This window comes from Chionomys nivalis, chromosome 2 (genome assembly GCF_950005125.1).
Source record: "Chionomys nivalis chromosome 2, mChiNiv1.1, whole genome shotgun sequence".
Classification (NCBI taxonomy): domain Eukaryota; kingdom Metazoa; phylum Chordata; class Mammalia; order Rodentia; family Cricetidae; genus Chionomys; species Chionomys nivalis.
In genome coordinates, this window is record NC_080087.1 from 31,554,121 (window position 1) to 31,577,681 (window position 23,561).

General features: G+C 44.7%; 1 protein-coding gene across 7 annotated transcripts in view; it reads left to right on the forward strand.

The window, feature by feature from the left end:
* Positions 1–22,541, forward strand: part of Map7 (microtubule associated protein 7) — a 135,152-nt gene extending 112,611 nt beyond the window's left edge. For 4 of the 7 annotated variants that reach the window (XM_057755363.1, XM_057755380.1, XM_057755338.1 and 1 more), the window contains 11 exons: positions 2,602–2,750; positions 7,890–8,005; positions 8,284–8,555; positions 10,940–11,168; positions 13,874–14,048; positions 14,358–14,459; positions 14,795–14,845; positions 15,146–15,215; positions 16,926–17,025; positions 18,847–19,067; positions 21,137–22,541. In XM_057755363.1, coding sequence (XP_057611346.1) covers positions 2,602–2,750; positions 7,890–8,005; positions 8,284–8,555; positions 10,940–11,168; positions 13,874–14,048; positions 14,358–14,459; positions 14,795–14,845; positions 15,146–15,215; positions 16,926–17,025; positions 18,847–19,067; positions 21,137–21,147 — 1,496 coding nt within the window. In that variant the 3' untranslated portion in view covers positions 21,148–22,541. The remainder of the gene's footprint in view (positions 1–2,601; positions 2,751–7,889; positions 8,006–8,283; positions 8,556–10,939; positions 11,169–13,873; positions 14,049–14,357; positions 14,460–14,794; positions 14,846–15,145; positions 15,216–16,925; positions 17,026–18,846; positions 19,068–21,136) is intronic. The other 3 variants (XM_057755372.1, XM_057755390.1, XM_057755354.1) reach the window with 1 other exon arrangement.
* Positions 22,542–23,561: the final 1,020 nt, after the last annotated feature.

The following is a 23,561-nucleotide window of genomic DNA, read 5'->3' on the forward strand; positions in this document are numbered from 1 at the left end:
CTGTCTGTAGGATGGGCAGAAAAAAAGTATCAGTTACCTGCTTTTCTGTCTGCCCCGGTAGATATAGTAGATATAATTTAACAGTTAATACTGCTATGCAGGCTTAGAACTAAATCAGCACACGCCTACAACTTAAGCACATAGTTTCTTACTGCGGCAGCTTCTCCTCCCGTGCCAGACTAACTAATGTAACCTACGAGCTGGAACCTTCTGAGCCCTGAAGAACTGGGAAGGCTGATTGAATTCACTTACTTGTTACATTCATTGGAAACAATATTGAACATACCTAATCCTGGCTGTTACAGTCAAACCTTTTACAATGCAAATCAGTCTGAATGGACCAATGAAGTTAATGAAAAGCGAGGGTAATGTATCCATTTGGTGTGAACCACCAGTGCAGGCTTTGAGTAACATCTCTGTCCTGATGACAGGGTTTAGATTTCCTGACTCTATGGGCACAGTTGGAAGGTCTGAAACAGGCCTAGCAGCCCTCATCCCTTGCACCTAGGAAACTGCAAGCCCTCTACCCCTTTAAAAATGCTGTCTCTTCATTCCCATTAGTCTGCTGCACAAACAAACCACTTGGTAATTTTATAGTAACTCTCCTCTGTAGTGCCCAGTGAGCTAACAAATGTCAGAGTGCAGATCTGGGCATCTCAGCACGTCCTTCTGGAGATCAGTGCAGTGGCTCATGTTTCACCAGAGAGCTTGGAGAATCTCAAGGGTGTTGGCCTCCCCCTCTTGGCACTCACACTTCATCTGGGATTTTTCTGAAGGAAACGGTGCAGCATCTCAAGTCAGTCTGTCTTATGCCACTGATTCCATACTCCTTTGCACACCATGAAAGCAGTCCTCAGCCTGTTGAATCTTCCAGGCTATTGTCCACCATTTTGTGGACCCTCCATAGTGTGTGGCCACCATGCTCCTGAATCCATGCTGTGTGTTGTCTTGCTCCAAAGCTGGAACTTGTCTTTCTCTGCCGTTTCTGTCAGCAATGACTCTTGGCAATCCTTTCACTCCCCTCCAGTCTTCCCCACACCGTTCCATGTCCACTCAGTGCTTCCCTCCTGGCCCCCTTCCCTTCTGCGTTATGCTCAGTTGGGGTGCTTTTATCTGCAGATTGACTCTTTATTTTATGGCTCTTCTATTCTTTTTTAAAATTTATTTTGTTGCTACCATTCAGTAATTGATTTTTGTGAGAAACAGAATATAAACTTTGAATTGACTATCTACTGAATATAAACTTTGCTTTATTGATATAAATTTAATAAAGAGTGTAACTGAATATAAACTTTGAATTGACTATCTACTGATACTTTCTCTAGGTTATCATTGCCTATTGCATTGATAATGGGTTATTTTTAATGAGATTAAAAGCTTCTGATTTTTGTGAAGATTTCCATTTGGAATGATGCATGTAAATATATGTCCTCTAGTTGTTTTATCAGAGACATGCTGTCATCTTTATGTTGACTGAGGGTCCTGTCCCACCCAGTTCCCACAGGCATTAAGTCCCAAAGAAATTGCACAAGGTCTACATTAGATATAAACTGATTGGCCTAGTATCTCAGGCTTCTTATTAACTTTTATAACTTATAGTAATTCTTGTCTGTGCTAGCCACGTGGCTTGGTACCTTTTTTGACTAGACAGTCACATCTTGCTTGCTCTGTGTCTGGCTTCCTCTCTGTCTCAGTGACGAATGCAGACTGCCTCTTACCTCTTCCCAGAATTCTCCTTGCCCCGCCTCTACTTCCTGCCTTGTGGCCCTGCCTATTCTTCCTGCCTGGCTACTGGCCAATCCGTGTTTATTTAAAATACAAGTGACAGGGTACAGACCATTGTCCCACACATGTTTATTTTTCCATATATGCTCCTAATTATTTCCTCACATTTTATTTTTCTTTCTTACTTTGTCTCAGGCACAGTGGTGGCCATCCTAACTGTAACATTCTTGCCATTTTAAATAATTGCATCCTGTCTCCCTATATTTTCTATGCCTTAGTTTGGGGGGGAGTGTGGAGCAGAGGTATGTATCAGCTTGCCTTTAAATGAATAAATCAATTCTTTTCTGGCTATGATTAGCTATCCCTGTAACAAGTCTAAACACCTGGAAAGACTTGGTCAGTTGACATTTTAAATCTCTGTCACTTTCCCTCACGGCTCCTGAACTTGACTCCTGAGACTTTCCTGCCTACATGCTTCCTCATTCCACTTTTTGTTCCATTTTAGACGTAACTAGGAAAGGTCTGTTCATACACCAGCCATCATATAAAAATGGCATCACTGATTTGTAGCAGAACCATTGGTTCATAATCAAACATGGCTGCTACTGTCCACAAATATTGGGTTGTTTCTGTGTCTTTAGTCATAACTGAAACAGACAAGTAGCATTGTATTCCAGGTCTTTTACTTAGGCACCTCGTGGACTCACATGTATACGGAGAGTTGAGGAACATGGGCCCGGGTGCCGTTAGGTAGTAACATCTTCTCTCTACTTTTCTCTCCGTCTCCGCTCTGCTCCTCCTCCTGAACCTGCCTCTGACTTTCTTCACCTGCTCCTCTGGCGCTCTTGTGTGTAAAACCATTCACCTGCACTCTAGTCACCCCCATTTGTCCTCGTTCAGCGTCTTGCAGCCCCATCATCATGCCCTTCAAAGCTCCACACTCTAGAAATCCCGTGGATCGGCCAAAACTCTTTGTAACTCCGCCCGAGGGCTCCGCACGAAGGAGGACCACTCACGGATTAGCGGTGAGTAGCGTGTGGAGAAGCTGGTGTCTGGGAGTCGCTCTGTCTCTGTGCAGAGCAGGCTTTGCCCTAAGGTGTTCTCTGGGGACAAGAGCAGATGATTGTAACACACCATCCTGCCCGTTCTAAACCCAGCTGGCTGTGCGCTCCAGCCCATCACCGCCTCTCACTTGGTGATTTGCTTCTCCCTACACATTTAAACTTGAGGATGAAACTGTTCTTTGCACTAGTTCAAATGCATGGCAAGTCTGTTCCACTGGACCATCTCTGTAAATAAGTGGTTAGAATACTTTTTGGAAGTCAAAAACCAAGTCACCTTTGCAGGGAAGTAGGCCTGGCCTGCTGCCCCGACCATTTATCCCAACTATCTCCAGAAACTGGCTTACTCTGTAGGTGGCTCACTCAGAACCGGATATGGATGTCTGTCTATTCCTGTCAAAGCCTGTGTCTTAAAACATGGTGAGGAGAAGTGTCTGGAAGCATTCCTGGTTCAGTAGGTGCCTCTTGAAAGGCTAGTGAGCCCTACACCGCAGGTTTGTGAAGTGAAGGATGGTATGTGTACTTATTACTCCTGAAAAGGGAACTGGACACATGTTTGGCTGATGCTGCTATAAATGAAGTGAGCTCATTTGTGTGTCTCTGGGAATCCATCCTCCTCTTTGTTTAAACTGTGTGCTTATTTGCTGTGGTTGGAAGGCACAGACATTGTTCTATGGCATTGAACCCTGGACTTCAGTCACAATGAGTCCCCAGTCCACCACATGTCATTGCATGTCTGCAGGATAAAAGTATGACCTCGTCGTGAGAGGCTGGAACCTTTGAAGAGAAAAAAAAAAAAAAAAAAAAGCTAGCTGTACAGCAAAGTCTGATCTTTGGCGGGTTTTGCTTAGAGGTGGATTTGAGAGCTGTGAGAACTTGATGATTTTACCTACAGCAAAGTTTCTCATGGGAGTTTGATTCATAACTCAGACAGGCTTTTGGCCCTGTAGCCAAAGGTGAGCCTACTTTTGACGTCTGTGAAATTTGACTTCTTTAGCTGTGGAGATCCAGGCTGTGGACAAAGGGTGATAGCAAAGCAGAACGGTTGGTGCTCGTTTACGGAAGGACAAAATTCTTAGCGCTTTTAGAAAGTAAGGTTGACGGTTGACTGTGATTGACGAATGAAGGGTCACCTCTCGACCCTTCTGGTTATGCGTTAATACCTCCTCTCTGTGTGACCAGACTTTTCACTGCAATACAATCAAATATTTCGGAGAATACTAGTGTCAGAAAAATGACTTCTAATTTCGCACTGTGGAATCCAGTACTGATTGTCTGTATTGAATATCCGGAAAGCAGCTAATGATGTAAATGAACTAAAAAGTTAATTTTTTAAAAGCATGTGTGTTTGGGCTAGGTTATGGCGTGGTGATTGAGGTGCTTGCTATGCAAGTATGAAGACTTTGAGTCCAGACACCAACATAAAAGACAAGAGGGGCTTTATGCCACTGTAACCTCAGCCCTGGGGCACAGACATAGGCTAGATAGACACTGGCTAGCCAGTCTAGCTGAAATGGCAAGTTCCAGGTGCAGTAGGAGACCCCATCTTAAAACAGAAAGCAGACTGATTTTCATCAACCCCTGACTTCCATACATGGGTAGGCACAGCACACACGTGCGCGCGCACACGTGCTCACACCAAGGCTAGAGTTGCAGAGTCCCCTCAATTCTGTATTAGTTTTGAAGAAGCACCGCAGTGTTCTGCATGGTGACTACCATTTCCCACTCCTACCAATCACACACCAGGACTCCAGGTTCTCCGTATCCTTGTCAATACTTCCTATTTCCCATTTTTGTCCTTATAATATCGAATCTAGTCTATGTGAGTGACATCTCATTATGATTTTGATTTGCATCTCCAATGATCAGTAGCATGGCACATTTTTCAGAGACATACTGGCAGTTGGTGTATGCATTTAGAGAGATGTTTACTCAACTGTTTATGTTTGTACGTGTGTGTTGCTGATGATCCAAGTCAGGGCCTTGCACAGATAAGGGAATTGCTTTTCCACTGACCCCAGCCCAAGCCCATTTGAAATCAGATAATGGATTGTTGCATCGTGGGAGTTCTTCATTTATTCCAGACAATGGCTCTGAATCGGATAGGCTTTCCAAGTGTGTTCTTCTGTAGCATAGGTCACCTGTTCAGTCTTTTATGACTTTGACCTATAGCAATTTTTCTGATGCTCATTTGTCCATTTTTGTATTGTTGCCTGTGCTTTGGGTTCATAAATTAGTAACAAGTCCCCTGGCACTAACTTTTCTAGTTATGAGCCCCTGTTACAGGCTCAGGACTCACATTTGCATCTTTATCCATTTTGAGTTCATGTTTGTGTGCTGTATAAAGGGTCCAGTTTCATTGTTTTTCCTACTACTTTGGTGCCATTTGTTAAAGACTGTTCCTTCCTGTTGAGTGCTCTGGGCTCTAGATTCTCTAGAATCTTTATTATCGTCTGTTGATCTACGTGCCTGGTTATATATCCCAGTACCCTACTGTTGTAACTGTTACCACTTTGGAATATATATTAAAATCAGGAAATAAGAGAGCTCCGGGTTGTTCTTTTGCAGAGAGTAAAGTCCCTGTGTGTTGGTCGTCAGTCAAGTTTGAGCAGCTTGTGTGTGTTCTCAGCATTGTGGAGCGGGTTCAGAGGAAAGATGATTGTAGAGACTCACACCAGGATTAAAACCAGGAGTGTGTGTGCTGCCCAGATAGGTGGCCGGATGTAAGAGCAACAGAAGAATTGGAAAGGGAAGGACCAATCCCCAGTGTGGGCTCTCACAGCTCCTGGTGGTTAAGGAGCGAGAAGGAAGTCGCAGGTCCTTATTGCCCTGAGGAAAAGATTGTCAAGGACATTGCTCATTCCCCCAGGCCCTGACTCGGAAAACCCAGATGATCAGAAAGCCCCAAATTCCCCACATCGTGCTGACCTTTTTGACTTGCCACTCTGCTCTCCTTGATCTGATTTAAGCCAAATCAAAATATTTTTACAAGCTGCTCATAGTGGCACACACCTTTAATGCCAATGCTTGGGAGGCAGAGGCAGGTGGATCTCTGTGAGTTCAAAGCTACCCTGATCTATATAGTGAGTTTCAGGACAGTCAGAGCTACATCATAGAGAGATCCTGTCTCAAAAATACACACACACACACGAACCAAGAAATGAGCGAGCAGCAGATAAAGGCACTTGCTGGCAAGCATGATGATGTGAGTTCCATGCCCAGGAACCTCACAAAGTAAGAAGCCAATAAGTAAATGTATGTTTAAAGGAGGAAGAAAGGACTTGACTTGGTACTTGAACACTTCCCTTAGGAAGAAAGGTGGGTCTTCCATCCTAGCTCTGGACTCCTGGAGGCATGCTGGCTCATACCTGCCGGCTTCTGTGTGCTACTCAGGAGGGACCCATCTGGGGGCTGCAGCTTTTACCACCCAGAGACAACAGATGCCCTTCAAGGCTCCACCCCCCCCTTTGGGAATTCAAGATGGGGCAGAGGGGGGCCATAGAACTGGCGCCCACCCCATAGGGAAGGTCCCTTTTGCCTTCAGTTCTTCTGTGGTAGGAACTCAACAGAGACAGTGGAAATAGTTCATGCAGCCCAGTCAGTGAGCTAGGGCACTACTCAGGAAGGTAGGAGAGCAATTGGAAGGAACATCAAAGGTGAAGGGGAGGAGCATTGCGACTGTCCCTTGTGGGAAAGGAGCGGAGGTGCATGGGCAGCTCCTAGCTGGGCCTTCTCTGCCTGGTCCCTTGTTCCCTTGACCTCGCTTTTCCACAGAGGTGTCCAGCCAGCCTCCCTGCCGCCCATAACAGGTCGCAGTCTCGGAACCTTCAGTTTTTCTCTCTTCCCTCCTTTGTTCCCTCCCTCCTCCATCCTCTCTCCCTCAGCTTGAGATTCTTCAGACACTTGTCAAGGCCTCCCCTTCCCCCTCCTCATACCCTTCACCTCTGCCTATTCTGTGTTAACTTTAGCCCTTCCAAGTGCTTCTCCTGGCTTCTCTTTGTGTGGTAGACTAGATCTCTGGCTGACTTCTTAGCCAGCCATCAGGGAGGGCTGATGTGTTGGCTCACTGTTAGATCTTTCTAGAAAAGAGTAACCTAAACCCCCTCACCCTAGCCCCACTTTCCTTGGGGAGACTGACAGCCTTATATAAGGACTTGTCTACAATAGCCACAGAAAAGGGGACTGTGTGTCTGAAATAACAGGCATGGAAGCCTTTTTCTTTTCTTTTGTTGTTGTTTTGTTGTTTTGTTTTTCTGAGACAAGGTTTCTCTATATAACAGTATAACAGCCGTAGATGTCTTAGAACTTGCCTTGTAGACAAGGCTGGCCCCAAACCCGCAGGGATCCACCTGCCTTGCCTCCTAAGTGCTAGGTTAAAGGCATGTGCCACCACTGTCCGGCACAAACTTTTTTTTTTAACAACTTAGCAATAATATTTTCCAGAGTAAAAGAAGAAAACGACTAAAGAATAAAAAAGTAGATGTTGTGGTTAACAGTTTTTTTTTTTGAGAGAGAGACAGACAGACAGACAGACTGGCAGTGTGGCTCAGTGGTTCAGCACTTGCCTTGCTTGCCTGAAGCCTAGAGTTCAATCCCCAGTATGGCAAAAAGGAAAATTAAAAATTAACAATAAAAGGAAATGACTTTCATTTTAACATATGTAAGAGACGAGGTAGATTCACCCCAGGTAATTTTAGACAGAAAGTATAGGTGCTTTTTAAAAGTTTATGTTTTTTCTTTATTCTCTCTCTCTCTTTGAGATTATAATGTAATTATGTCATTTCCCCTTTTACTCCCTACAACCCCCCCCCCCTTTTTGACAAAAACAATCCAAATCATTCATCTGGATCTACTTCATTCATGTCATCCGTGTTAATCCAGTTACAATGCTCAGCTGTGAGCGAACAGGCCTTTTCCTGAAGTGGAGAGAGAGAGAGAGAGAGAGAGAGAGAGAGAGAGAGAGAGTGTGTGTGTGTGTGTGTGGTGGTTTAGAAATTGTCTTAAATCCTCTAAAAACACTAGATGGCTACTAGCTCGTTGTTGGATGATTGAGTATGATTATGTCACTCAAAAATTTTAATTATTGAGTTTTTCTGAACCCAGAGCCATAAAAGAGAGCGGGAAAGAGAACACAGCCCCTTCCACTTTTCCTCTGGCTTCCGAAGGACCCTGTCTCCATCTAATCCCAAAGCAAGAGCTCCAGCTCCGGCCCGCCTTTGGTGAGTGTCCTGGAGGATGCTGGTGGGAGTGCTCACAGTGGAGAATTAGCATCTGTCCTTAATGTCTACCATGCTCACTCATTTGCCTTTGACTTAAGTAATAACAAGCTTCCTGTAAGCAAAAGGGAAAAGGAACAGGCCTCTTTAGGGGCTCCTTTTCTGCATTTATCACATACAGAAAAATACTCCCATCTGAAGCATCTGCGTCCACTTGTGGGTGCTCTGGTTCTGGTAAGCCCGTCCTGACACACCCATCGTCCTTGTCATTTCTTGCCCAGGCTTCCATCCAAGTCCATGCCTCATCTGCCTGGCACACCCCGACCAGCATCCTCCTTGCCTCCTGGCTCAGCCAAAGCTGCTTCCGCCCAGGCCCGTCCCTCATCCCCCGGCAACATCCGCCCCGTCAAGAGAGAAGTCAAAGTGGAGTCTGAGAAAAAAGACCCCGAGAAGAAAGTTGCCAGTGAGCCTCTGGTAAAGGGCAGAACACCCTTGGTGAAGGTAGAGGAAGTCACCGCTGAGGAGGGGACACCTGAGGAGGCAGCTGACCCTGGTGAGAGTGGACCCACTGGTGCTGGGATGTGGGCCGTGTTCTCTGTGTTTGCCTTTTCAGACATCGCTTTGTTTAGCCTTTCTTTTCTTTTTGGATATTTGAACTTCATGTTCTCATTCTCTTGCCTTTCCGCTCTCTTCTCTTTCTGCTTTCTCTCCTCTCCTGCTTTCTCCCTTCCTCCACTCTGTATTGTGACTGCGCTGTGTGGCCAAAGATGACCTTGAAGATTTTTTTAATATTTTTATTTTTTGTGTATGAGTGTTTTGCCTGTATATATAGATATAGATATATATAATCTGTTTGCCACATGTGAGCCTGGTGTCTCAAAAGAGGGCATCAAAGCCCCTGGGCCTGGAGTTAACAGGTGGTTGTGAGCCACCATGTGGGTACTAGGAATTGAACTTTGGTCCTCCGCAAGAGCAGCCAGTGATCTTAACCAATAAGCCATCTCTCTAGCCTGACCTTGAACATCTTATCTTTCTATTTCCACTTCCCAAGTTGCTAGGATTTCAGGGTTGGTTTTATGATGTCCTGGGTAGTAGTAGACTCTGCCATTGCCAGGTGAGCTCTCCAAACTACTTCCCAGCCTACTCTGTTTTTTAAAAGATCTTTAAAGGATTTCTAAAAATAGTTTTAAACTATTGCCTCCAGAACTTTTCAAACTATAGGTCCCTGGCATTACCTCAGATCTACTGGATCAGAGGATGAGGTGAAAGAATAAACTATCCAACCAATATTAGGAAAACTAATGGTTGTCTTCTACGAGATAACTCAGTGTCATTCAGAAATACGGAGTCACCTGGAAGTAGGAAGTCGATATTTTCTTGCCGATATATTTTCATATAAAATAGAATTTGAAGTTTGAGGATGGGAACCAGAACAAGCTGACATGTTAGAGTGTGGAAAAAAACCCAGTGCTGGCTTCAATCTGAAGGAGAAGATGGGGACCCCAAGAAGCAAAACGGCAGTGAAAGGACTGGGCCCTGCTTCCTACTAGTAATCCCAGCTGTGATGGAGACCGAAGCACAAGCTCTCCAGGCCTGTCTGAGATGGCGAGTGAATCGTAGACGAAGGGCTGGGTGTGTAGCTCAGTCAGAGAGTGCTTGTCTGGTGTACGTGAGGCTGCAGGTTCAATCCCAAGGGCAGAAAAGAGCGGGAGAGGGGGCTGGAGAGATGGCTCAGCGGTTAAGAACACTGCCTGCTGTTCCAGAGGTCCTGAGTTCAATTCCCAGCAACCACATGGTGGCTCACAACCATCTGTAGTAAGATCTGGTGCCCTCTTCTGACCTGCAGAACACTGTATACATAATGAATAAATAAATCTTTAAAAAAAAAAAAAGAAAGAAAAGAGCGGGAGAGGGAGAAAGGGCTCTGTGGATTGAGTAGAGCTGTAAGGCTGAAAAGTGGGGCGGGGGCAGGGGTGGGTGGGGGTGGTGAAGTCTCAGGTTCCAGAGCATCAAGCTCTGGTGTCACACCATGGTGTGCAGTTATGACAAGGCCCACTCAAGTACCATCCTCAGTCGTCTTCCTAAACCTAAACCTCTAAACACGGTTGAAGATATTCTGCCCGACGTGTGTGTGGACAGCTGGTGTGCCTGCCCTGACGCGCCTGTCCTAGTGTCTGGGGTCTTGAGATAGCTCTGGGTAGATTCTTCGAGACAAAGTCTCACTGTGTGCCCCAAGCTATATCTCAAGTACTGAGACTAAATGTATACACCACCACAGCTGACCAGAAAGAAAACTGTTAGCAAAATAGAATGGTGCACACTGTGATCTCCATAGTCAGGGAGCTAAAGCAGGAAGATCATGAATTAGATGCTACTCTGGGCTATCCCTGACTACACAAAAAAATCTGTGTCAAAAAATTAAAAAAAAAATATTTTACAAATTAATCAAAATAGAAGGAACCTCTTCATTGGGTCTCGCCTGCCTGGCCCTAGGCCTAGACATGTGGCCTGGGTGCTAAGGATACTCATTCAAAGGCTTTCATACTCTGGCAACAAAGTCACCAAAGCATAAGGGTACTCATCATGTGACAAATGGAACCCTCATCTCGACTTTGCTCAGAGTAGAGTCCCTCAAAACCTAACACAAGGCTCCCAGTACACATTTGTAGATGTTGTTAACTGATTTAACCGCTAAAAAATAAGACTTGGTGACAGAGTGTGATCTCTGTTGAATGTCTCACTTACATATGCAGTTTTTGCTACTGGTTGCCTGGTTACAGATAGACAGAAGGCAGGGAAACCGTGAGAACACACACAGCGTTGGATGTTCCCTTTTCTTTGGGAATGATGAATCCCAGGCCTGGGGCAGGGGGAAGGCCAGTTTTGTTCCTCGGGCTTTAGTTCCATTTGGTTTTCTCCTTGTACCTGTTTGTACAGCTGCTCCAGTCTCTGCCCCTGTTCCAAGCCCAACCGATGCTCCAGCTCTGGACCCAGCCCCGATCTCAACACCACCATCTACTGCGGCTGCCACTGTTGTTCCCAAGGCTTCTGCAGGCACCACTGACCCAGAAGAGGCGTCGAGGCTGCTGGCTGAGAAGAGGCGGCTAGCCAGAGAGCAGAGGGAGAAGGAGGAGAGGGAAAGGAGGGAGAAAGAGGAGCTGGAGAGGTAAAGGTTGCGCGTGCCCTCACATTTACCCTACGGCCAACGATGTGTTGACCTTCCTTCCGTTCCTCCTGCTCCTTCTCCAGAGTGCTGAGGCTACAGCTATGTGCCTTACCTGGTTTATTTGGTTCTGGGTATCGAACCTGGGGTTTTGTCCATGGTAGGCAAACACTCTATCTACATCCCCAGAACTATGTTTAAAATCAAAATTTCTTCTGAATAGCAACATGCCAACATGGATAAGCAAAGGTTTAAAGGAAGGAAAAAGTATCATATCTAATTCAAGCAATTGTATACATTTTACATAGCCCTCCTGTTCTCTGAATGCTTGGGAAATGTACGTGCAGATAGCCAGGCAGAGACGTTTACAGACTGAAGATTTCCCTTCACCAGTGTCTTTCTGGGTTTTCCCCTGTTATGTTGCAGCTGTCCACTTCTGGGTGGTACCTACATAATGTGCAGAACCATCAGTTAACCAGGCCCTAGTCTTCTTTTTCCTCAGTCACCCAATCATTGGGCACGCCCCACTAGGCTACAAGTACCTACTTTGTAGTAAACCAGGAATAGAAACCATAGATATTTGGGCAACTTCTTCATGTAACTTGTTTGTGCCTTCAGGACCTGCTCAGTCGTGTATAAACCACTTCCATTTGATGACAGATTGCTGCTGTGCGCACCCTACTTTATAACTTAGTGGGTCTGATCATACCAGCTCATCGTGGACAGCCCAGGTCGCATGGTAACTCCGTGGCCCATTGTCAAATAAATGTTCAGTTTCCACTAAGACCAAATAGCCAACAGCTGTCTTTCAAAGACAAAATAGTTGTCTGCAGATGATGGCAGAGCCTTGCTCTAAAGTCCCAAAGGTCTCTTCTGTGATTCACCTATAAGAGTCTGTCAGAGGCGCCAGTCAGCATCCCCATCTGCCACTGATGCCTCCAGTACCATCAGGTCTGCTGGATCCTATGGTCCACGTGGACAGCATCCTGGACCTGCTGAAGAGCCTACTCCTGTTCCAGGCCCACATAAAGCTAGCAGCTTTCCGAGTCACTTGGTGTATGGGCTACAGCAACATACCCAAGTGGGGAATATGCTGTCTCCAGAATCCAAATAGGCCCACTAAACTTTATGCTTCTTTCTTGGTGGTAGGAGGGGTCAGATGCAAAAACTTCACCTTAGAAAGAGGATCTCTGGATACCCTACTCCTGGTACCAACTTCTGTGTTAGTCAATATTCTACTACTGTGAAGAGATACCGTGACCACAGCAAACTCTTATAAAGAAAAGCATTTAATTATGGCTTGCTTATAGTTTCAGAGATTTAATCCATTCTCGTAGTGACGCACAAGCAAACATGGTGCTAGAGAAGTAGTTGAGAGTTCTATAGACATCCTGAGCCACAGGCAGCTGGAAGAGAGAATGACACTGGGCCTGGCTTAGGCTTTTGAAACCCCAAAGCCCACTCACCCCGTGACACACTTCTTCCAACAAGGCCACACCTCCTAATCCCTCCCAAGTAGTGCCACTCCCTGACGATGAAGCATCCAAACTTATGAGCCCGTGGGGGCCGTTCTTGTTCAAACTCCACACCCAGGGAAGGTGCTCTAGTTTCATTCTGTTGCTCTGATAAAACGCCCCCATCTGAAGCAACTTAGGGGAGAAAACAGCTCATTTGGGATACTCTTCCAGGTCATGGTCCATCTTTGAGGAGAGCCAGGGCAGCAACTAAAGCTGGAAGCTGAAGCAGAAGCCACTGGGGCATGCTGCACTCTGACTCGCTCCCAGGGCTGTGCTTTGCTAGCCTTCATACGAAGCACAGCCTGCAGTGGACGGGCTCTGCTACATAACTAACCATCATGACAGTCCCACAGACATGGCCACGGTCCCATCTGATCTAGACAATTACTCAAGTGAGGGACTCCTAGCTCAGGTCTTCAGACTCTGTCAGATTGATAGTTAATGCTAACTATGATGGTTTGCTTAACTGGACACCTTCTGGGGCTAGTAAGGCTAATGTCAACTGTTGTCCTTGACAGAGGTGGGGAAGACCGCAGGCCTGGTTAGGGGCACCCTATTGGCTCTGCTCACCTTTCATTCCATGGGAAAATTCCAAGGCCTGTTCTCCTCCTGACCTGCCACAAAACATTATTATCTCATCCTGAAATGTTTCCCTTGGTCTGGAGAGGTGGCTTATCAGTTAAGAGCAATGACTGCGTTTCCAGAGACCTGGGTTGGACTCCCAGCAACCACATGGTGGCTCACAACCATCTGTAACTAGTTCCTGGACATCAGGTGCCCATTACAGGCACTAGACACACATTTAGTACACAAACACACATACAAACAAAATACCCATACACATGTTTTTTTTTTTTTTAATTTTGATTTCTTGTTGAGGAGTGGGGACTTAATGGTTATTTTTATTGGTTAATGATTATTACTAAAACTCAACTATGTTCAAGTATTCAAGTCTCCCCCGTTTAAAGATGATTGTAGATCATCTGAAAAGACAAGTAGTCCCCAGAATGCGAGTGGTTGTGTGCCACTTCTGGCAGAAATGAAGCTGGAGAGGGAGGATTGTTCTATAACCAGGTTAGAATGTAACCAAAGCGGGGGCTTCCCTCCAGATCTTTGAACTACTGCCTTTGCCATATCTGGCCTCTCTTCAAAGAAGTGTCGTCATATGCCTTCATTCTTGTCTTTTCCCAGACAAAAGATAGAGGAATTGTCTCGAAGGGTAGCTGAAGAGCGAAGTCGCCGGGAAGAAGAATCCCGCAGGCTGGAAGCCGAGCAGGCACGAGAGAAAGAAGAGCTAGCCCTGCGCCTGGCTGAGGAGGAGCGGGAGCGGTGGGAGAGAGAGGAGGCAGAGCGCCTGCAGAAACAGGTATGGGCCCTGCCCCAGACTGGGGCTGTTCGCAGATGAGCGGGGTGCAAAGCAGGTGCGGGCCCAAGGCATGTACTGACAGCTGCTCCAGAGGGGCCTGCTCCCAGATGATCCGGGCTGCCAAGCAGGTGCCAGGCAGGCAAGGGGGACTGCTCTAGAAAGCGGGGCCGGGACACCTCCACGATGAGGAAGGTATTGCACACCGCCCCGGCCGAGGCTTGTGGTTGCCATGCCTCTGCCTGATAGTGGAGGGACCTGGGTTGCCGACGAGCTAGACTGGGGATAAGCAGCAGAGCAACTTGTTTTCAGAAAGAAGAAGAAGCCCGAGCCCGGGAGGAGGCAGAGAGGGTCCGGCAGGAACGGGAGAAGCATTTCCAGAAAGAGGAGCAGGAGCGTCTGGAGAGAAAGAAGGTGGGTCTGGGGCAGAAACCTGGAGCCAGCATGGTTCCGCTTCCTTCCTGAATCTCAAACTGCCTGAAGACCAAGAGACTAGAACTTTTGGTCAGGAATAAAATGTTCTCCCCTTGCCTAAGAAATGGCCCTCGGTATTATTAATTCCAAGAAAGCTGCCAGTTTCCATCTTCCCCAAAATAGTTAGTTCTACCACTACTAAAGAAGCTAAAATGGCTCCGACCTGTGTGAATAACTCCATTTAGGGTGGAGAACCGTGAACTGTGTTATTGCCAGAACGGACCAGGCGGGCATGCCTTCTGCATCTCACTCACTCTTATGTGTTCTTTTCGCAGCGACTTGAAGAGATTATGAAGAGAACTCGGAGGACAGAGCCAGCAGACAAGGTACTGTCATGGCTTTTCCTATCTACTCTTTTGTTCTGTGAGACAGGGTCTCATGAACCTGACCTTGAACAGCCGAGACACACACACCTGCCTGCTCTTCCCTACTGCAGGGACTACAGGCCTATGCCATGCTAGCGCTAACTGTTCTTGACATGGCTCGCTCTCTCTCTCTCTCTCTCTCTCTCTCTCTCTCTCTCTCTCTCCTTCACACCCCCAGGTCCTTACAGGTGCCCAGGAAGCACTCTACCACTGGGAACTTCAATTTAAAATTTTTACATTGATTTTTCTCTTTTTTTCTAGAAAACTGCTGAACAAAGAAACGGTGACATAACCAAAGGAGTTCTCACTGGAGAGACAGGTAGTTCTCTCGGTGAGTTCGAGTCAGTTGAGATGTTACTGTGGAGGTCAGAGTGGGTGAGGGCTTCTCTAAGGGCTGCAAAGAGTGTCTTAATATTCATGTGTCTGTTTCTGTCTGCTGTGTATGTGTGTGTGTATATATATGAGTGTTTGTCCATGTGTGTGTGTGTGTCTGCTATGTGTGTATCTGTATGTCTGTATGTGTATTTGTATGTATATATGAGTGTCTATCTGTGTATGTCTGTCCGAATGTCTGTGTATCTGTATGTATGTCTGTGTGTGTCTGTGTCTGTTATGTGTGTGTATCTGTATGTCTGTGTCTGTCTGTGTCTGTGTGCATATATATGAGTGTCTATCTGTATGTATGTGTGACTGTCTGTGTTCTCTGTGTGTATGAGCATCTCTCTGTGTGTATGTGTGTCTGTGTCTGTTTGTGTATGTGTATGTATAGATGAGTGTCTTTCTGTGTCTGTCTGTATGTCTGTGTGTCTGTATATATGTCTGTGTATCTGTGTGTATGTGTCTGTGTGTGTGTATATGAGCATCTATCTGTGTGTGTATGTGTGTCTGTGTATCTGTGTGTACTCATAGAGGCCAGGAAAGGGTGTCAGTTCCCCCGTGCAGAGTTACAACTGGTTGAACTGCCTGACATGATTGATTTTAACTGCTGAGTCATCTCTCCCTAAGGGCTTTAAATGTACACATTTGGATAGGGTTTGTCTGTCTGTTTGGGGTTTTGTTAACTAGAGTCTTATTCTGTACTGCAGTCTGGATTTGAATTCACTATACATCAGAGGGTAATCTAGAACTCCTTGCCTCCTTCCTCAGACGTAGGATTACAAGCCTACGTTCCAGCTGAAATTTACATGTTCATAACTTGCATTTATGAAGAGTCTCAAAAAAAAAAGATTTAAACATTTTTTCTATTAGTCCTGACTTCAAAAGAGAGATAAAATTTAAAGTGTGCTGGTTTCATTATAACTTGTTCATATTCTGTGGTTTTGGGGTAGATTATTGTTTCTTGAGAATTTAGAAGAAGCTTAAATAAAAATGTAATTAACCTTAGTTTTTGTCCTCCTGTCTAGTTAGGATGGTTTTATTTCTGTGTGTGATTCTGGGATAGTGGAGGGCACATGCTTAGCTACTGAGACTCTAGCTGTGTTTCTCTGCATATGAATCCTATCACAGTCTTGCTTTACTCAGAACTGAATCTACAGCCTCATGCATGCCATTCGGGAATTCCACCTCACCCAGCCACTTACATGATGTGGTCTGTCCAAGAATGTTAGTTACCTTTGGCATGGGCTATCAAGGTTTATAGAACTTTAATTTAGCCCATCCTAGATTTGAGTAAGATGTCAACAATGTTAAGCTGGACTCCAACATCAGTTGCAAATTAGCTGGCAAAGTTAGGGACAGCATACTGTGGGCTTCCATTTGTGAAATCTGTGTGTGTCTCTGTGTGTGTGTGTCCAGAACTAATAGTAACATTTATTTATGCCCTTCAGGCTGCTGAGCAGTAAGAACTTTGCCTGTGTTAATGCATTAGCTGGCCAGTAGCTAGCCAGGCAGGTCCCATTATCCAGGAAGGATTAGGGTTTGACCTGCCCAGCATCCCATCAGTAGTACGTTGTTGAGTCAAGTCAGATATCCAAGTTCTGGTTCCTCGGGGTTGGATTTGATTGGAGGAGATTAGTAACTTTGCTCTCCTTGGTGTGTCCAGAGGTGTCTGCACTACCACGTGTGACCTCCTCAGGAAATGGAGAGTCTGCAGACAGCACACATGGAGTCACTTTACAGCAATCAGAGGTGACCACAGAGAGGTGAGTTAAAAACTGAGGCCTTTCTCATCGCCTCATACAGTGCCAAGCACTGTGTTCTCACCCCCAGGGGGAGTGCCAGAGTTTTACTGGAACAATTTTTTTGCAGAGCTTATAACTCTGAGAAAAAGGAAATCACCTTTTTCCTCACTCTTGATGGTGAGGTTTGAGTGACTATTAAAGACTATTACAGCCAGCCCTATTGTCACCAGCCTCCAGTCCCTGCTTCTTGGAAGGCTGGAGCAGCGGGACAAAAATGCAGGGCCAGCTTGGACTACAGGGAGAGCACAAAGCTCGGGTCAGCTTACTACAAAGAAGGGAGAAAGGGGAAGGGGGGAAGAGTCAATTCATCCTGTATTGAGAGCTTTGAATGCCAATGCTTTTGTTATATTGAAAAGCTGAGGCAGGAGATTGCTACAAATTTGAGGCTGGTCAGGACTACATAGCAAGACTGTGTTAAAAACAAAGTCAGTATGATGGTTGGTTCATGCCTGTAATTCCAACATGTAGAGACTCAAGCAGTTAAATTTCTGCTAATTTGAGGACAGCCTGAACTACAGAGTCAGACCCTATCTCAACAACAAAGAAGAACACACAAAAGAAATAAAAACAAGACAGCAGGGCACAGTGGCACACACTTGTAATCCCAGCACTCAGAAGATTGAGGCAGAAATATCCAAAATTCGAGATTATCCTTGGCTACATTCCATTGAGTCTAGTCTGGCCTACAGAGTGAACAGGGTGAGACCCTATCTCAGGAAAAAAGAAAAATAAATAAATAAAACAGAGAGAGACATACAGAGACAAGAGAACTAATTTGCATTCTCATCAGCCACGGCTAAGGATTCTTCCATGCTCATTGCATCCTTTGCAAGATTCTCGCCAAGTCCTGGAGCCGCTTTCCTCAGCTGTCTTCTTTCCCATAGCAGATTCGTCACTGAAAGCATACAGAATGTTATAGGGATCTGGTTGGCCTAGAGCTTAACTATGTAGACCAGGCTGGCCTCAAGGTTGCAAAGATCCCACTGCCTCAGTCTCCTGAGTGCTAGAAGCACATAGAGCTCGAAAGGGTGGAACCAACAAAATGGACAACAAAAGTAGCGGTGACTGTCGCCGACCCTGATGACCTGAGTCCCACCCTCAGGAAACTGTCTCCTGCAAGCTGCCCTCTCACCCCTGCATTCACACCATGGCATGTGTATAAACATGCCCAAACACAAATAAATAAATGTAATTTATTTTATCTTTAATAATTGAAAGCCAGGCGTGGTGGTGAACACCTTTAATCCCAGGAAGAGGCAGAGGATCTCTGTGTGCTCAAGGCCAGCCTGGTCTGCTCAGTGAGTTCAAGGACATCCAGGTCTATTATAGAGATACCCTATCTCAAAACAAAAAGAAAGAAAAAGGAATGAAGAACTTGATAACCTTTGGTTTTCTAGCAGATTGTCCTATTGATAAGTATTATAAGCAAAAAAAAAAAGTTTTTTTACCACTCCCCAACTCTCCCCCAGATTTGTTAATAGTGATGTGGTCAGTCAGCAGTGTATCCTTATTTGTTAATATTTAGGGGTACACATACAGAGGGCTAGGGGTCAACTCTGTAATGTCAGCTCCCTCCTTTCACTTTTTATGGATTCTGGGGAGCAAACTCGGGTCATCAGGCTTGGATCCTATGTCAGCAAGCGCCTTCACCTGCTGATCCATCCCTATGGCCCCGAGTTCCTGTTTAATTTCAAAGCTGTAAACTTATTTTAAAATAATTTTTTGCTCTAAAAATAAGCTTAATTCTAACTCTTTCTATTTTTGATCTCGCACATTCCCCAGTTCTCCGGTTTTGGAAAAGCAGCCAAATGAAAATGGAATGTCTGTTCAAAATGAAAACTTTGAAGAGATCATAAACTTACCTGCTGGATCCAAGGCGTCCAGATTAGATTTAACCAACACGAGTCCAGAACTTCCTTTGAAACCAATTTTGGCCTTTACTGATGAAGGGACACTTGGGCCCCTACCTCAGGTAGATGGTGTGCAAACACAGCAGACCGCAGGTGAGCTCTGTCTTCCACTGCCTCCTGTAATCATCACAACTGATACCTAAAAGAGGGCGAACGGTTGTTTTGTTCTTGGAGGGTACAAGTAGGCCACTGTAGAAAAGATTGTGTATGGATCTTTGAAGTTGAATTTTGTGTTGCTTCAGGCGACTTCTAGGCCCTTTCTGCCCTCCCAGGGAGCACCTGCCACTGGGTGCCAAGCATCAGAGAGACTTCATAATGACATAGACTCTTCTATAACTGATGCCCCACTGGGCCAGTTCCTTCAATGGAAACAAAACTGGGGCTTTGTCCCTCTTCCTCAGGTCATCAATACTTAAAGAGTCCCTTGGGTTCTATTGCCATTATCTCTCACTTGTGTTTTGCAACCTCGATTCGTAGTTACTGCTGTCTTTATAAAATACAGCACAACCCAGTTAGGATAGCAGTGGTAAGAACAGCACTCTAAACCAGGATCTCAGAGTCTGAGGGTCCTCCATTCCTCATTCGTGACTACTGAGCCTACCTGGGCCTCACTTGTACAGTCTTCAAGACAAGCTGACCTCAGGTCTTCATGCAGAAAGAGCATTAGCTATACCGGTAGCCAAAATAGAAAGCAGTGTCAAATATTGTTGTAAAAAGAGCGGCAGGGCTGCGTTCCCAGCGCCCAGCCGCCCGTATGGTTAGCTTTACCCGAAGTAATTACACGGAAACTGTATTCTTTTAAACACTGCTTGGCCCATTAGCTCCAGCCTCTTATTGGCTAGCTCTTACATATTGATCTAACCCATTTCTAATATTCTGTGTAGCACCATGAGCTGGCTTACCAGGAAAGACCTTAACCTGCGTCTGTCTGGAGTGGGAGAATCATGGTGACTCCTGACTCGGCTTCTTTCTCCTAGCATTCTGTTCTGTTTACTCCGCCTATCTAAATTCTACCCTATCAGAGGCCAAGCAGTTTCTTTATTAATTAACCAATGAAACAACAGATAGAAAGATGACCCACCTCCATCAAAATATTACTAATTCAGTGGTCATTAGCTCCATGACACAACCCCAGCTATGTCAGGGATAAGTGGACTAGGCCCAGTTCTCTATCTCAGCAAGCCCTGGCTTTGTCTACCTGCCTTCCCAGCAGACCAGGCACCAGCATTCTTTATACAATTCTTATGGACAGAACTGGCCAAATTCCAGATGTTGAGTCTGTAGAGAGGGCCCTAGTCAAACTGTTTTGCCTGTGAACTCTTACCACTTTAACAAGTGAAGAGGCCCCTGGTGAGCCAGTTCCCAAATGAAACTTACCCTCTTCTCCCCTAGGTTAATACTGGCTTTAGTAAACTCCATCTTCGAGGCTGTGAAAATGAGTGTCTAGCCCCCTATGGTCTGGCCTTGTGAATGTTAAGCCTGTTTAATGTTCTGTTGGTGGAAACAAACATGGCGGGTGCTGTTTTCTGATGTCACATCCCAGATTTGTTGGGAAGGAAAAACTCCCATGTGGTTTCCTGCTTCTCTTCCCATGTCCTAAATCACCCTTTAAGCTGTCATGCCCTTCTTAGTGCTCGCCCACCCTTCTACCACCTTTCCCTGGGAAATGGTCCCTTGGGTGACCACTTATTAATAAGCATGCCTTCATCCTCCATTGAAGTTTAGAGCCCTAAGCATTGAACTGAGGATGCAAGGCAAATGAATGTAGTTTTCTTAGAGGTTATGGATTTAAATTATCAAAGCATGGAGTTTCTAAGTCGGTGATATTCCCTAAACTTAATTGAAAGAGCATGCATTTTTCCTAGTACTGGCATTAACTTGACTATGCTTGTGAACACCCACACACTCTCCTGTTCTTGTTTACGTTTGGTTGTTTTGTGGTCCAGGGGATCAAACCCAGAGCCTCATGTGTGCTAGGCAAGTATTCTACCGCTGAGCTATACGTCCACAATTGCTTATCCTTATGCATGCATGATTTTATATAAAGTCATGGTGATTTTATTTTAGAAATATATAACTGTAAGCTATTGCCATAATATTCTGTAAGTGAGATTTTAGATGCATCTGTATTAATCTATTTTCTTTTCTGTCTCCTCATGTAGAAGTCATATGAACATTTCCTCTGAAGAACCAAAGCAAACATTTTCTATAATTAATGGAATTTCAGGCTCCGAAGGAGCACCTCTCTCCAGTTTTCTAAAGAGTTCTTGACCATCATTTTGAAAAGACTTATTAAAGCCAGCTAAAGACAACAGACTGGGCAGCTTTTCTAATCGTTTCGCCAATGTTCCTTATCTCGAGACCTTGAGGTGGCTTTTCCAGTGTGTTCCTTCTTAGCAAATCAATATTTTTCTGCATTCTTTAAAAAAAAAAAGCATTTGACTATAAAATAGACTGACAAAGCTTGATTTTTCACACAGATCTTTTCATTTTTAAACTTCAGTATATAAAATTGGCAAAAATAAATACCTTTTACAATGTAATACTTGAAAGTGAGTACCTCTTTGCTCTCCGAGTAGAGTAAACGGGCGTTATCCAAACAAACCTACTTGCGTAAATGTTACTGCAAACGCCGTTTGTGGAGGCAGAAGACGGCCAGGCCACCAGGCTGTCACAGACACAGCTTGTACACGAGCATCCTGCAAAAGACCCCGCTGCACAGTCTTTCTGACACTATACCGACAAGGTTGAAAATGTGAAAACCTTTTTTTTCAGAGCAAGAAAGTAATCTGCTGTCCTCTTGGGTAATGTATTTATAAAAGCTCCCTTTTCCGACAGATGAATTAGAACAATGGCAGTTCGCAAATATGCTCTAGTAGATACACTCCGGGGAGACCCTTAGGACGGCGCGGGCTATCCCTCAAGTTTGTATGTTGCTGCTGTCCCCGGTGACGATGGGACTTATCTCTTTGCCTTACGTGATCACAAATGATGTGGGGGAAATAAATATTTAATATTCTTTAGATCGAAAAAGAGTTTGGTTCTGCTCGTTTCAGAGCAATGAAAACATGATGGGATATGGACTGTGGGGGATACAGACATCCTTGGATGTCCTTGGTCTGTGTGGTGTCCATCAACTCTTCGTCTCTTGTCGTCTTTCTTCGCCTTTGCTGCCGAGCCCGGCTGTACAAACTTGCACTTTCATTTGCTAATATAAATTCAGTTTTATTTTCCCACTTAAAAGACAACTAATGAGGAATGGAGAAGGGATGCTGAGGGGAACAGTTTTATGTGGAGTGTTAATGGGAGATAAATTTCTACCACAATGATGTATTGGTTTTATACAAAGAACGAATGATCAATCTATAAGATTTAATGAGACACTCTTCATCTATTGTATTGTTTCTTTTAAATCCAAGCACATAATCTTTACCAACAATTTGTAATTTGTTAAAACATTAATTTGTGCGGTTTTCCTATCATTTGGTTGTCCATGTACATCTAGATACTGTATTAAAAGAAAATCTGTTCAACAAAGTTGTTTTATTTATTTAAGTCTACCAAACATGAAACACCAATAAAGTCTTTGACATAGTTTTATCTGTAGGGTTTTTATGTTAGCTTCGTTCAGGTAAATACTCACAGGCACACACACATTCTGTCAGTAAAGCAGTCCTCGCTCAGGAATGAGGCCAGGCCACTCCTACCAAAGTACACTTCTTCCCCATGATCAATCCCTGAGTCTTCAAATTACCTTCCATCTGAACTTCATTGGCATTTTCCCAGCTTCTCCTATATGGAATAAGTTTATTAATATTCAAAGTAACCATTGTGTTTTGACTGAGTTGTCTTTTTTGTTTATATATTCATCAACAAACTACAAGCTTTCTAAATTTTAATTAAAGGTGATGTTTCATTACATTTTGTTAAAAACTTACACTGCTTGTTAAAAACTTACAGTGCCAGATAGTGAGTTTGACCTTTCTAATGGCTGATTGCTTTCTGTCAGCTCTTGAAGACACTCCCTCAACAGAGTCTTCAGTGGGGCAGTACATTTAAGTGGACTGCTTGGGGCTCAAATGTAACCCTCACATTGGGATAGGTTTGAGTGGCTTTTCGTTCCTTTCAACACCACTGAACGCTGTGTAGGTCAGTTTGGTCATTTTCCAGTCAGGGTTCGTTTAAAAAAAGCTCTGGCTACTACAGAAAGGTAAACCTGTATGTTTCTCCTGCATTTCCTCACTACCTGAAACAAACTGAATTTCTCACATGGTTGCATAATAGCAAGCTGAGCCACTGGAAGCTTGGGCAAGTCCCTTCCATGTACTTAACTGTTCCTGCCCAGCATCTTCCCTGATAGACTATCGGTGAATCAGGCACCCTGGTTGAATCAGGCAACAGCATCTTAAACCTGAGTGAAAGTTGGAGAAAGGTTGTGTGAATCTACCTGAAAGTCATTAGCTTACAAGATTGCTAGATTCTTAAACTTCATTAACATTAGACTCCATACATTTTTTTCTTGGCAACGCTTCCCTTTCAAGCTGCATTCACCAAGGAAAAGCCCATAATATTCCTTATGCTAACCAA